This window comes from Plectropomus leopardus, chromosome 2, assembly GCF_008729295.1.
Source record: "Plectropomus leopardus isolate mb chromosome 2, YSFRI_Pleo_2.0, whole genome shotgun sequence".
NCBI lineage: Eukaryota > Metazoa > Chordata > Actinopteri > Perciformes > Serranidae > Plectropomus > Plectropomus leopardus.
Window position 1 is genome coordinate 15,362,631 of NC_056464.1, and position 13,506 is coordinate 15,376,136.

A 13,506-nucleotide genomic window follows, 5' to 3' on the forward strand; every position below is an offset into this window, starting at 1 on the left:
AGCAGGGAAAACGGTTTGTCTTAGGTGTGAAAGAAAGGCTGTAATAGTAAATTAACAAGTTGACTGCTGCTCTTATGCATTTATTCTATCCAGTTGTAAATTATTGCATCATCACTGTTAATTTGAAAGCCTAAAAGGAAGGTGTATGTAGGAGTATAAGCATTTTCACAATTTTGAGTGAATGTAAATCAATTAAAATCGCAAAAAAACCTTCTTTTTTTATTATGTCAGATATTATCCTTTTATTACTCTTACGTCAAAGTTCAATTTAAATGTGCATCTTTCTGTTCGCCACACTGTGCTTCCATTCCTGATCTGCGCTTGTCCTTTTGTTTTGTACTTGACTAGCTGGCGTAAAATTGTTCATGTTTGCACATTGGCAGACTGCAGCAGCGAGAGCAAGTGAGACTGTGTGTGTGTGTGTGTGTGCACGCGTGTGCGTGCATGTGTGTGTGTGGACTGTAGCTGTTGCTTCTGCCTGAGTGGAGAGGGGGAGATATTTTTACTCTACGTTCACATACATACACATTGCATACCCACATGTATGTACTTAAACACTCATATAAAGGCACACATGCACAGAGATGTTACACACTCTGGGGCACACATGCAGCCGTGCACACACTCAAACATGTGCTTGTACGTGAATAAAAAAGAAATGTATGAGTACACGAGCATGAATTCACATGACAAAGGCCACTACATCCACAGTAGTATATGACATGAATTAAGATCGCTAGCCTGAAAACAGGCAAAAGTATTAAGGCAGAAAAGAAATCATAACATGAGATACATAGATAAATTCATTACCTCATTTGCTTATGTGGTTGTTTAAAATATTCCCCAGATTTTTGGTACATTGGAAATGAGATATTCTGTAATTGCTCAGAAATAACAGCAAGATTGACTCACATACAGACAGGTTAAGATCAAAGTTCAGTTTTACTTGAATGAAAAGGCAGGCAAGCGTCAAAACCACGTGATCGAACAGAACAGGGGAATTTTGACTGATGAGGGTTAAGCAGAGAATCATTTATCCGTAGATCATGCAGGTTCAAAGTTGCAAGTTTAAAGGTTCAGGCGGCTGGAAATAAATTGCACAAAGTAACATTGACAATCTGGCACTAAATTTATAAATCAAAAAATGCTGATCTCCAATTTGTTCCCCTTTTGTCAGCACCAACGCCTTATTCCTTTTTGGGGGTAAGAAACGCACATCAGGACAGAAACAGGAAAATGCTAAATGGGGATGAATTGTAAGTCTGCTCCAGAATAATGAAAGTAGTCATGGCCTGATCTTTCAGGATTTTGTGAAGTGTTATGGATTCATATCTTCAATTAAACATATCCAAAACAAAAGATATGATGACTGATTTTAGAAAACATTTTCACACTGATGGTTATGGAGGTTAGAAGATGAGTTTTTTAAAAAGGACATCTAACAGCAAGCACAGCAATTATGTAAAAGGGTGTCTGATTTTAAAAGTGGGGCAAATGTGACCAGAGGTTGTTGCTGGAAGCTACCTCGTTTTTGTTGTTTTTTTCTTTTCTTTTTTTTTTTTTTGACAGGTGTGTCTTTTTCTTCAAGGCAGCTGGCAACTTGGCATCTGCAGCAGAGGTGCTCCATGAGCATTTAGAGCAGACGTGTTGTAACAAAGGTAGAAATGGCAAATGTAGTGAAGTAAAAAGTGGATTACTGGCTTGAAAATAAACCCGAGTAAAGATTAGAAATACAGTTTTAAAAAAAAAAGCAACACAAAAAGGCTTTTTAACTTCTGTGTGACACTTGTAATGCGTTACCCACCACATGTAAACACAATTGTGTATGCTTATGCAGCCAGTTTGATTAGTTTTCCCCTAAGTACATTCCTATGCAGTTAGCTACAAAAGCTTATCTCATTTCTGCATTTACTTTCATTCAAGTCATTTCAGATTTAATTTATTTGGGGAGCTTTCGGGTCTTTTTTTTTTTTTTTTTTTTTAAAAAAGCAATATTAGCATGACCGCGAGGTATGAGAAGAGGACTCAAACTTAAAGGTGCTTCTCAAATATCCAACCATGCATTTTCAAAACATACACTCCACACGGTTGGTTTGTGTAGTTTTTAAGAGTAGTTTGATTTTAAATTATAGTTGAGGATAAGCAATTTGAAAGAGATATGCCTCTCTTTCTCAATCTCTGTCTCACTCTCTGTTTCATCTTTTTCTTTCTGTCTTCATAAAGAGTGTCCTAGATATTTTTTTCACTCAGTCAGGCAGGGAGAGGGGCTGAACATCTGAGGCGTTTTTCTCCTCCTGAGGCAACCACTTGACACCACGACGATTCCTATCGATTTGAATAGAGCAGGTGGACGCTCTGTGTGTGTGTGTGTGTGTGTGTGTGTGTGTGTGTGTGTGTGTGTGTGTGTGGCATCTTTGTCTTATTTTTGAAAATGTCAAGTGCAGCTCATCAGTGAATGCACCTTAGCTCGTCTGCCACTTAGCGTGATCCTCACCTCTCCGCTCGGCGCTACCTCCCTGCTTGCCTTTGCTTGCCTTTGCCGCTCTCATCACATCCTCTTGTTCGAAACTGCGTCTCCACTTTCTCTTGTTAACCCTCTTATTTTATTTATTTTTATTAATTTTGCAGTCAAATGTTCTTCAATACTCCAAGCCACCATTCCTTAAATACAATAAATCTTCACTTTCCCTCAGCCTGGTTCATCTTTTTTCTACACCCTGTTTGTTTTCCTGTTTGTTTGTTTTGGCTTTTTTTTAATAATGGAGGGCTGTTTGTATTGGACAGCAGGTCTGATTGCTGGTGTTTAAGCCCTGAGGCCTGTGGATGAGTTTCATAATCCTCAGCCAGCCTCCGCTCTTCTACAGTGTTCACTCATGTCTCAATATGAGCCTCCAACCCTGCTAAAGCTACATTTAAGTCTCCTTAAAGGATCCTTGCACACTTTTTCACATTCACCCACCTAAATCTGTAGATAATATCACAAGTTATATGTTTTTATTTTTGACTGAAGCGCAAATATAGCTGACATTGGTTTTGAAAGCAAGCATGGTCTTCACGTTAGTGCTGTGATCGTCAATGCCATGTAGGTCAGTGGAGAAGAGGGCAAACTGGGAGATGTTTCAGAGCTTTGTTTGCACTGCAGACAGTTTTCATTCCTGTACCCTGGCTTCTCTCTCTCTCTCTCTCTCTCTCTCTCTTGTTCCCCGAGGAGCCCAGCTGGGAGAGGCAGATAAACACATGGGGGCGCGGGGCTTAGCACCCACCCTCCTTCCACAATGCCACGCTCTCCTGTTCAAAGGCCCCAGCCAGAAATGAGAGGGGCTAAACCAGAGCCGAAAATCACAGGGAGAGGAGGCAGCTGCAGCAGAGCGCGTGAGAGTAAAGCGAGAGAGAGAGATGTTTATCTGAGGGTGTTTGTGATAATTAGGAGGGAATATTTATTCTCTCGCTCTTCTGGTCATTTTCCTTCTACCATTTGCGTGCTCCGATAAGCACATGCCACAGTCTTTATGTACAGTATTTATCAGTTCCTTTAGCTTCATATGATTTAGCTGCATTTGTGTATCTGTGTGCAGACGTATGAGAGCACATTTCTGCATGTTTGTTTGTGGCCTCATCTTGCCTTAAAAACAGCCGAGGCTAAAGTGAGTTGATCACTTACAAACACTTCAGTAGAGGAATTCCCTGCAGAGGTTCCAGCTGTGCACCATGACAGTCAGGTAAAGCGGCATTCTCCCTCCACCTGAGGCCTCAAGCTGCAGGAAACAAACCTTCTGTTTATCATACAGCACTTGGCTTTGATCTGGGCTGACCTAACCCAGCCGCATCGAGCTCAGCCCTTTGTGACCCAGATTATCCTCGCAAAGCATCATCTCGCAATGTGCAATTATGCCCCTGTTGGCAATTCAAAAACAGCAGCTAACAGCCACCTATCCTTGATGTGAAGAAGCAGACACGGATCCTTTTTCATATCTGATGAGATCTCTTGGGTTGTCTGTGTGTCTTTAATTTGAATCCCTCTTCACAGCTGCATCCATTATAACAAGTAGTAAATGGGCTGCTCTAAATGAAGATTTGATAGACTGTTTGTCCTCAGCCTCAATGCATGCATTTAGCCACAAGGTGGCATAAACCACCTGATAATATATGTCAGTGCACCACGGTTTCAGGAGATGGACTTTATGGCCAACGTGTTTTTACCTTCTCAGTAAGGACTGTATTTTCTCATGTAGTTCACTATTTAATGAATGAACTGAGGTAATCAAATTGGTCCTATCAAAGTTGTGAGCCAGAGGAAGTCAGCAAGTGATTTATACATATTTCTACATTGTGAATGCAAAAACATGCTATGCAAATGCAAGACAAACATGCACATACCTCTAATCTCAATGTATTGCCATAACATGCTCACTGTTTTTGTCAGGATGAGTGTGAACAGTGCAGCTGAATGGTCATAAAATGCTGATGCTTAAATTGCGCCCTCCAGAGGCCGAGGAGCATTCAAACACAAGATATCTCCTCCCCAGCTGCTGGCGAGCTGCGCGTCCAGCTGCCTGTAATATGGGAGAGGAGAGGCTCGTGTTAACCAAGCGTCAGGTCTGATTATGGTGATCATGGTTTTGAGAAGTCTTGAGGCTATAGGAGCTTTATATGGAAAACTGGGCTGAGAGAGAGCTCATATTAAGAGCAGAGGGTGTGAGTGTTAGGAGGCTGAATGTGTGTATCTGTGATTATGTCTGCGCTGCATTTTCATGTTTGTTGAGTAAAACTAGAATCCTGTTTATCTGGCTGATCTTGACTTTGGCTCCAGTCCTTAAATTTTAACTCAGAAGACAGAGAAACCTGTTGACTAGCAGCTGTCTGTACAGTCAGCAGCAATGTTCCCACCAGTCCGTCCATTCCTCCTTCAGCCTCATGTCTCTCACCTGGTCTCACCAGTAGGGCTGCAACAAACATTTTTTATTGTTGAGAAATCTGTCAGTTATTTTCTAGATTAAATGATTTACTGAAAAATATAGGCCAGTGTTTCCCAAAGTCCAGGACAATGTTTTCAAGAGTCTTGTTTGTCCACAACCCAAAGGTATTCAATTTACTTTCATATATAATTCGAGAAACCAGAAAATATTCACATATAAGAAGCTGGAATAAGCAAAGCTGGAGTAAATTTGACTTTTAAAAAAATTACGGAGACGGATTAATTGATTAACAGTGCATTATACTGGGGAGGCAGCCACCCAACCTCCACCTCCACCCCCACCGTGCTGGGAATGTAGGTGGAAAAGGAAAGAGAGGTAAACATGTTTGAGAAAAGAAATGGAAGGGGAGGCAAAAAGGAAAATAATATATAAATAAATGCATAAATAATGACACCAATAAATAAATACACATAAAAATGAATAAATGTAGATTTAAAATGGGAAATTAAACAAATGGGAAATTTATATGCAAATTGGAAAATAATACATAAATTGATAAGCAAATTTATATGAAAATAAATTGATGAATAAATCGAAAATTAAATGGGAAAGTGAATAAATTGATAGATAAAATAGAAAAAAAAAAATTCCCTTTTTTTGTTTTAATAATTTTCAGTCCTCCATAATGTTCAGCCCTTTATCGTCCACAAAGCATTTTCACATTTCTTCCCTGGCTGGAATTGTCTTGCACCTGACTTTTAACATGGACAGAAGACACACAGAACAAGTTCACCAATCGCTCAGAAGTGTTGTTGGTTTTATGCAGGTAAAACAAGCAGTGTTTCTTATTTTCTACCCCGTCTGTGTACAGGCTGCACTATCAGACACTTGCTGTTCAACTATAAGCGGATGTGCTGCTGTTTGTATAATGTGTCCATAATTAATCTAGACCACTTCCTGTTTTTCAATCAGATATCTCAGCCATGTTTTCCATCAGCTGAAATGCTGAGAGGCTGATTAATCATTCATGTTGTTTTAACAAGCAGACTGACTTTGCAGTAGTATAGAATTAGCAGAAAAGGAATACTAACAACGAGATTAACTGAGTAAACATCAATGCGTAGTCCAGTGTCGTCTCCATAAATTGCATCTAATGACTCTTCTAATAGAAAATATGTGGCTATATCCTCATAAGTTTAAAATTAAAGCTTTAATGATCCCTTTGTGTGTGTTAGCAGGTTAAACTTGAGTAAACAGAGGCTTAATTAGTCTTTCACCATATTTTAGAGGGAAGGTTGAACTTTTTTTTTTCTTCCTAATCTCGGAAGTGGTAGAGGACATTAGATAGGTTGTAGTAGTCATTTATACTCAGCGACACACACACACACACACACACACACACACACACACACACACACACACACACACACACACACACACACACACACACACAAACTACCGTGATTTCCTTCGGCAGCCTCTTTCAGTTTGTGTTTCAGTACCAGAATGCTTCTGGGAGTCCTGTAGCGTAACAAAGCTGGATTAGATCCTCCCGTCTTCAATGTGTATGGTTATATTTGCGCCGGTAAGTTCAAGCTTTTTTTTATTTTCATGTGGATATAGCTTTTTAACAAACACCGTGGGTATTATTTTTTGAATTTGTAATCAATCTACTTGATCTTTGTGTCATTAAACTTTTGTTATACTGGCAATGTAAATAAAATTTGACCTAATAATGTGTCTTTTTAAGTTTTACAGCTTGTAATGCAAGCCAAACTCTGAGGTTCTGTCCTTTTTTAACTTTAACCACCTTCATCCTTCTCGAACACTTGCAGTTTTAGATTACAGATTATATTATACACTAATATTTTATCTGGTAATCTACATCATTCTTAGACAGTGTTTTTCTTGCTGCTGTGTGTAGATCCTCCTTTATCTCTGTGATTATTGTCCACACTGAATAATGTCTTGTATTGTTGGCCAATTTGTAAGGCAAATCAATGAAAAATGTGAACATCCGTTGTTTTTTTTGTGTGTGTTTGTGTGTGTGTGTGTGTGTGTGTGTGTGTGTGTGTGTGTGTGTGTGTGTGTGTGTGTGTGTGTGTGTGTGTGTGTGTGTGTGTGTGTGTGTGTGTGTGTGAATGAAGTCATCAGTTGCCAGTGGAGCACAAACAGTGATCTCTTCCTCCAGACCCTGAGACTCTGTCTGTCCTAATTCAGCTCAGCCCACACACTTACTGCAGCTATTGTAGTCTATGTGCTGATGTGGCTAAAAAGCTATCAGTTGGTGTTAAATTGGCTTCACGGCAGAGAAATTGTTGAGATGTCCGTAAGCAAAATGTTTAAATGGTGGGACTGCTGATACTCACTGTTCACTGCTTGGGCTATATTCTTTCCAGTTACACTTTTAATGGTTCCTGTAGCTCTGTTTTGAGAAGTAAAACTCAATTGATGTGTTGTTAAGGCTGCACTAATCCTTTTTTAGATTAACATTGAGTCAAATTATTATGAGTAATATGAAAGATGTTGCTCATAGTGACGAGACCACAGAGCAATATCACTCAGTTCAGTTTCCCAAAGCCTCATGAAGCATTTTATTGTCTTTCATTACATTGTTTTGTTTGTGTCAATAACAAAAGAGGCATATACTGTAGTTTTTATCAAAGTTTAAAGGCCCAGTGTGTAGGAATTGGGGGCATATTTTGGCAGAAATGGTAATAATAATAACAAAATTTAGTGAGTTTACAATCACATGAAAATAAGAAGCGAGTTTTAATTACCCTAGAATGAGCCGTTTATGTCCATATAGGGTCCTCTTCCATTCAGTCTGCCATGTTGTTTCTACTGTAGCTCAGAATGGACAAATTAGTCTCTCTAGCTCTAAATTGGGCCATTTTGATTTTGTGCCACCATCTACTGCAGGAAGTTCTGCAACCTGACCGCTAGATGTCACTGAATCCTGTACAGTTGACCTTTAATGTAGAAGAGATGTACAATGTTAAAATTTAATCATGTATATTCCAGAATGCATGTCAAAGAACCAGTGTAATAAAACCATTGATAAATTAACATTATTATTATTACTGTTCTGTGTCCCCTTGCTCATGTTCATAAGGGGGAAAAAACAATAATAATCTCAGCAATTTGTAGGTCCCATCTCCTCATTTCTATACTGCCTTAAGTTGTCGAATGGCATCTGATTTTTGTTTTTCTTTCCTTTTGCAGCTCTTTGCCATTTTTGCATTTGCAACATGTGGAGGCTACTCTGGGCAGCTGCGGGTTAGTGTGGACTGCATGGAGAAGGCCAGAAGCAACCTCAGCATCGGCATTGACTTTGCTTATCCCTTCAGGTGAGCTGGTGTCATTCTCTGTCTCAAATTTTGATGGCAGGAGTATGAACTTGTATATACAGTGATGCTTATATTGTGCATTTATGATGGCAGCCACACATGGACTTGACTGAATGCTCCCAGTGCTGTCAGTGTTGTCTGTTGTCATTGTTGACTGTCAATGTTCAGCGTCTTTTTACCTTTATGACCATTTATTCCTGAGTCTGAAGAGCTTTTTTTAAGCAGAAATTTGCCAGTAAAATCTGGACAAAATGAAGGCTAAATAAAGGCCTAATCTTTACATGTAAGTACCACTGGGATGTCTCTGCCCTCTGAGGTATGCAACAACACTTTAGCTTCTCGAAAACTAATTGTTTTATGTGACCTCAGCACATTATATTATGACTTTTTAATTCCATTGTATTCACACTGTGCAAAGAAATGTTCTCATAACCTTTGATTAGATTTATAGGCAATGCAATTTTAACTGGAAATCTGCCTAAAGATTTTTCTGTTATGTAAGATATTTATTTTTTAGCCAGACTAGTAAATATATTTTGAGGCTTTGTGGTTACTTTCAGAATGGAAAAACACTGTAACCTGATATCTGCAGGTCTCTGGGACATAATGTAGGAGGTTAGTGAATTCAAAAATAACATGTGGAGGTGTATGTGGGACTATTCTTTAAAAGCAGCAGATAAAACTGAAACTATCTGTATTGTAGGACACCACTTGGAATGAATAAGAGAGTTTTTTTACTGACTTATGTAAAATGACTTATCATTTGGATAAGAATAAGAGGCATTTATCATATATTCAACAAATGTCATTTCTTTCAGCAATTGTAAAGAAACAAATAAGATTATAATTTTCTGACTGTCATCCCAAAGCACTGTAACAATAATTGCTTCTGGTCTTTACCAGCTGCTCTGGTATTATGCTAAAAGTCAGAGGATAAGAGACGATCAACAGTTAAACTCCGGGAAGACTCTGTATCGTCATTTACTAGGACCTCTTTGGGTAAAATATATCCTGTCAGAGCAGTGCTATGGACGCCATGTTGTGTCTTGACCGCTGTACCTCCCTCTGTGTGTTTCAGGTTGTACCAGGTGTCCTTTGAAGCGCCTGCGTGTGAGGGTATCAGGAATGAACGTGTGTTCCTCATTGGAGACTATTCATCCTCTGCAGAGTTCTTCGTCACCATTGCGGTCTTTGCCTTCTTGTATTCCCTCATGGCCACCATTGTCTACATCTTCTTTCAGAACAAGTACCGTGAAAACAACCGAGGACCACTCATTGTGAGTACAGTGGACTCTGAGGGACTCATTTACCAGAATTTTCCATATTTTTCTCCTAATTTTGTTCTTAAGAAAGGTCCTAAGCAAATTCTACGTGGGATTCATGATGTGTCTTTAAATGGCAGAATTGTTTGTACCGTTGTTCCTGTTCTGATGAATCCCATCGTCCTCATATGTTGTGTGCCAGTTGATACGAATTAGCACAGGTAAACGTCCCGCCCCCATAATAGGGCATGAAACTGCAAGACCGTGTGCACCATAACTGACAAACGAGAAGCTGAGAGAATTAAAGTCAAGAATTCCCAAACAAAGGTCTATGGAGGGGTTGAGCAACAAACTCCAAATATTAAAAAGAAAAAAACAAAAAAAAAACATCCAATTTACAGTGGAAGTACTTCACCAAAAGTGAACGCCAAACAAGTTGTCATATTTGGTAACATCAAGAATGGTTACAAAATAAGACAAAACAGAGGCATGTGATGCTAAAAAAAATGGTTGTTTAACCTCCTGACCTGCAAACCGCAAACTTTATGCACTATAGCAGCACAACTGGGGACAGAGACGAGTTCCAGGTCGCAGTCCAAGGTGTGCATATGTGTGTTTAGAGAGTGAGAGAGAAAAAGGAAGAAAACATGAAGGTTGACTACGTCACACCTACTTTGCTTTGTCACCCAGTAGAACCGCCATCAATCACTAACTAATAGATAGCATGGTTCACATTAACATTACTAATGTGAATTTAAGGTTTAATATAGAGTTTATTTTAAAAGGCCATAACACTTTTTGACAGATAACCAAGATTAATTGTAAAAAGTTATTAGACAGTATAAACATTTAAATTCTATAATATTACACAACTGTAGAATTGAAGAAAACGCCATATAATAAAATGTGCGCAAGAGAGCTCTTTTGCGTGTGTGTGTGTGTATGGTTTCCTGAGCTTACCGTTTGTTTCCTCTCTCTTCCACGGCATCAGGACTTTGTAGTGACAGTGGTGTTCTCCTTCATGTGGCTGGTCAGTTCCTCTGCTTGGGCCAAGGCTCTCTCTGATGTGAAAGTGGCCACTGATCCAGATGAAGTTCAGCTCCTCATTTCTGCCTGCAAAGTCCAGACCAACAAATGTGGCTCTGTGCATGGACCACGCTGGTCCGGACTCAACACCTCAGTGGTAGGTTCACAGGATGTGTGTCTCAAACACAGAGGATTAATAAACAAATACATTAACTATAAAAGGCAGATATTTCTCACTGGTGAAATTAAGCATTTGAAAAATTCTTTAAGTTCTATGTGCAATATTCAGAGCATTAATAAAGCCACAAACCACTATTTGCTATGTAAAGATAAGGTGGAGTAATGGCGTAGTGAAGACATGCTGCCTGTGTGTATGTTGTAATCTGAGCTTCTCTGTGATTTGACATGGTGAGGCGGTCTGTCTGCATGTGTATGTGTGTGTCCCACTGGCCAGCTCATCCTTGCCGCTTCACACCGCACTGCAGTTATTGCTGACGTTGGGAAGGTGTAGCTGCCACTCTCCAGTTTCTCTCTAGATAACAGCTGCGACACTGTTGCCATTGTTAATAGCTGTCTATGGAGTGGACACCTTAAGCTGCTAGCTGCAGATTCTGCAACCTCCATGGTGGGAGCACTATCTTGACAACTTTTGCATTGAGCTCCTTTAAATGAGTTGTTGAAATGTCAGTCAAAATGCAAACACTGAAAGAACTTGAAGTTCATGTAAGCACTTAATTAGGTGGAAGTGTTACTTAAAATACCAAAAGGAGTTAAGATTTCAGCTGTGTGTTAGCAAGCGTTATGAACTGAGCAGGAAGTGTGCTTAAAAAATGTATTTATTCGTTAAAGCAAGTGCAACTGAACGCAATACTTTAAAAAGTGGTGCTGACATTGCACTTTCAAAGCACTATTAACCAGCGCCACATCAGAATGAATTCTGTAAGTGTCTGTCCTGTCTTTCTATTCTGTCTTGTTGGATTTTACTAATTTTGTATAGGAAAAATGTCTATAACTTTTCCCTCTCAATTTGGCTTTGGGGAAAGTATCAAGTATTTTCAAGCCAAAAGGACTCCAGTCCAAGTGAAGTCATGAGTCACTGGTGTTAGAGTCTAAGTTGAGTTTCAAGTTTTTTTTTTTAATTTATCTAAAGTCATCAAATTGGACTTGAGTCCAAGTCATGTGACTCAAGTCTATACCTTTGTAAGAACTGTGGAAAGTGGAAAAGTTTTTTTCTTGTTCAAAGATGAAGATCAGACACCTGAAAGGGTTTGAAGTGTCAGGATTTGGACTGTCATTTGAGGAGTAAAAGATGAAAGCAGCTGAGCTGTCAGGTGAAGGCGATGTTAAGGAACGATGAAGAGGACTTTTAAAGAGTCAGCTCTTATGAATGAAAGAAAAATGTGGACGTACATTTTAATATTTAAAAATAATGAATATGAAAATGTAGAAAAGAGGAACACCATTCCTAAAGAAGTTGTACATTTCTTTGACGTTTGATTCGAAGTCTTTATGTTAAAGTATGCCAAACTAGTCGAGGAAGAAAATACCACCCAGAAAAAAAATAGAGATACAAAAAGACAAGAATATGAGTGTGCATCGCTGAATTTCTTACTTAATCAATATTGTTTTGTCTCGTTCTCTTTCCCTACAGGCTTTTGGGTTTCTCAACTTTGTTCTATGGGCTGGGAACATCTGGTTTGTATTTAAGGAGACCGGTTGGCACAAGGGTGCTGCAAGGTTAGCAGGTGGGGCATCTGAGAAACAGTCTGGCACCTTTAACCAACAGCCTTACAACCAGGGAAGCTTTGACCAGTCGGGCAGCTACAACACCCAGGGAAACCTCGGTCCTCCGTCTGAGTACAGCCAGGTGGGAGGACCCACCTCCTACTCCAATCAAATGTAGCTGTGCCTTTTCGACTGACGAGGGCACTTCTGCATTTTAAACCAGAGCAATCGGGGTGGTAGGAGAGAAGTAAAGTTTGTCAAAAACAAAAAAAAGATGGTTATAAAAAAGGCATCAAAGGTGTCAAAGTACACCCACTGTAGATACAAGTATTGTTGGGTATTGTACAAAATTAGATATAGTCTTTAACTCCTTCTCTGTCAGAGGTGTTGTTTGCTGAATGTCGTATTTCTTGTAGTTTGAAACTCATACGTGATGGTTACTTGCTCTCTGTGCTTGGTAATTGAATTCACTGCTACGACAGGGTGTCTTTTTAAAACTGGTTTGCACTGTTGGGAAAGGAAAAAGTGCTCTATGTTCATATAATTTTTCAAAAATGGTGTTGACTTGGTGCATGATGTCATATGTGTGCTAATATGCTCTCTGTGAAACTAGTAAAAAAAAAAAAAAAAAGCAACAAAAAAACTTCATGCATTTTATCTCTGAAAGTTTACAAAAATCACACTGCCCTGACTCCTTACCTTAAGTTTTTTTTAAAGATCAGTATTATTAAATGCATATTGTTTTATAATCTAACTGGAACTATATTTTGGTAATGGGTATTTCTAATTCAGATATGGATACAAAATATAATTTATTTCAATTTCTGTGTTGTGTTAGAACAAATACATTCCAACTCATATCTGATATCGATCATGTCAGAAAGTGAAATACTTAAAGCAATAACTGTAAACTGCAAAAACACATCATACAGGGATTGTGCACGGCAAAAGTACAGTATGCAAACATTGCAGCATGTTGTTTCTGTTCCCTTGGTTTTTATCTGCACAGACAACATCACACTGTCATTTCATGTGTATAATGTAAAGAGGGAGATTGTTTCTCTCATTGTTTACAAGCGGCCGCTCTTGCTACAAATTACTGTGACTTTTCTAAGCTCTCCTCAGACTACTGGTAAATCATAAACAGTTATACATCTCTGAAGCATGTCAGGAGTTTCCATTTACACTGCTAAAGCCCAGCAAAAAAGCACATCAGTACCTTAGTGA

At 39.0% G+C, this 13,506-nt stretch overlaps 1 protein-coding gene across 1 annotated transcript; it reads left to right on the forward strand.

Annotated features, from left to right (window-relative positions):
* The first annotated feature begins 6,420 nt into the window (after positions 1 to 6,420).
* Positions 6,421 to 12,505, forward strand: synpra (synaptoporin a). The gene is made up of 5 exons (XM_042502432.1): positions 6,421 to 6,501; positions 8,142 to 8,266; positions 9,345 to 9,543; positions 10,520 to 10,711; positions 12,206 to 12,505. Exons 1-5 carry the CDS (start codon positions 6,478 to 6,480, stop codon positions 12,455 to 12,457), a joined length of 792 nt encoding a protein of 263 aa, XP_042358366.1. The 5' UTR covers positions 6,421 to 6,477; the 3' UTR covers positions 12,458 to 12,505.
* The last annotated feature ends 1,001 nt before the right edge of the window (positions 12,506 to 13,506 follow it).

Excerpts from the sequence above, each read along its gene's own strand:
- synpra (XM_042502432.1), top strand. The coding sequence starts at position 6,478 with ATGTGTATGGTTATATTTGCGCCG. Across the intron at positions 6,502-8,141 it reads GTATGGTTATATTTGCGCCG|CTCTTTGCCATTTTTGCATT; the intron begins GTAAGTTCAAGC and ends TTCCTTTTGCAG. Across the intron at positions 9,544-10,519 it reads ACAACCGAGGACCACTCATT|GACTTTGTAGTGACAGTGGT; the intron begins GTGAGTACAGTG and ends CCACGGCATCAG.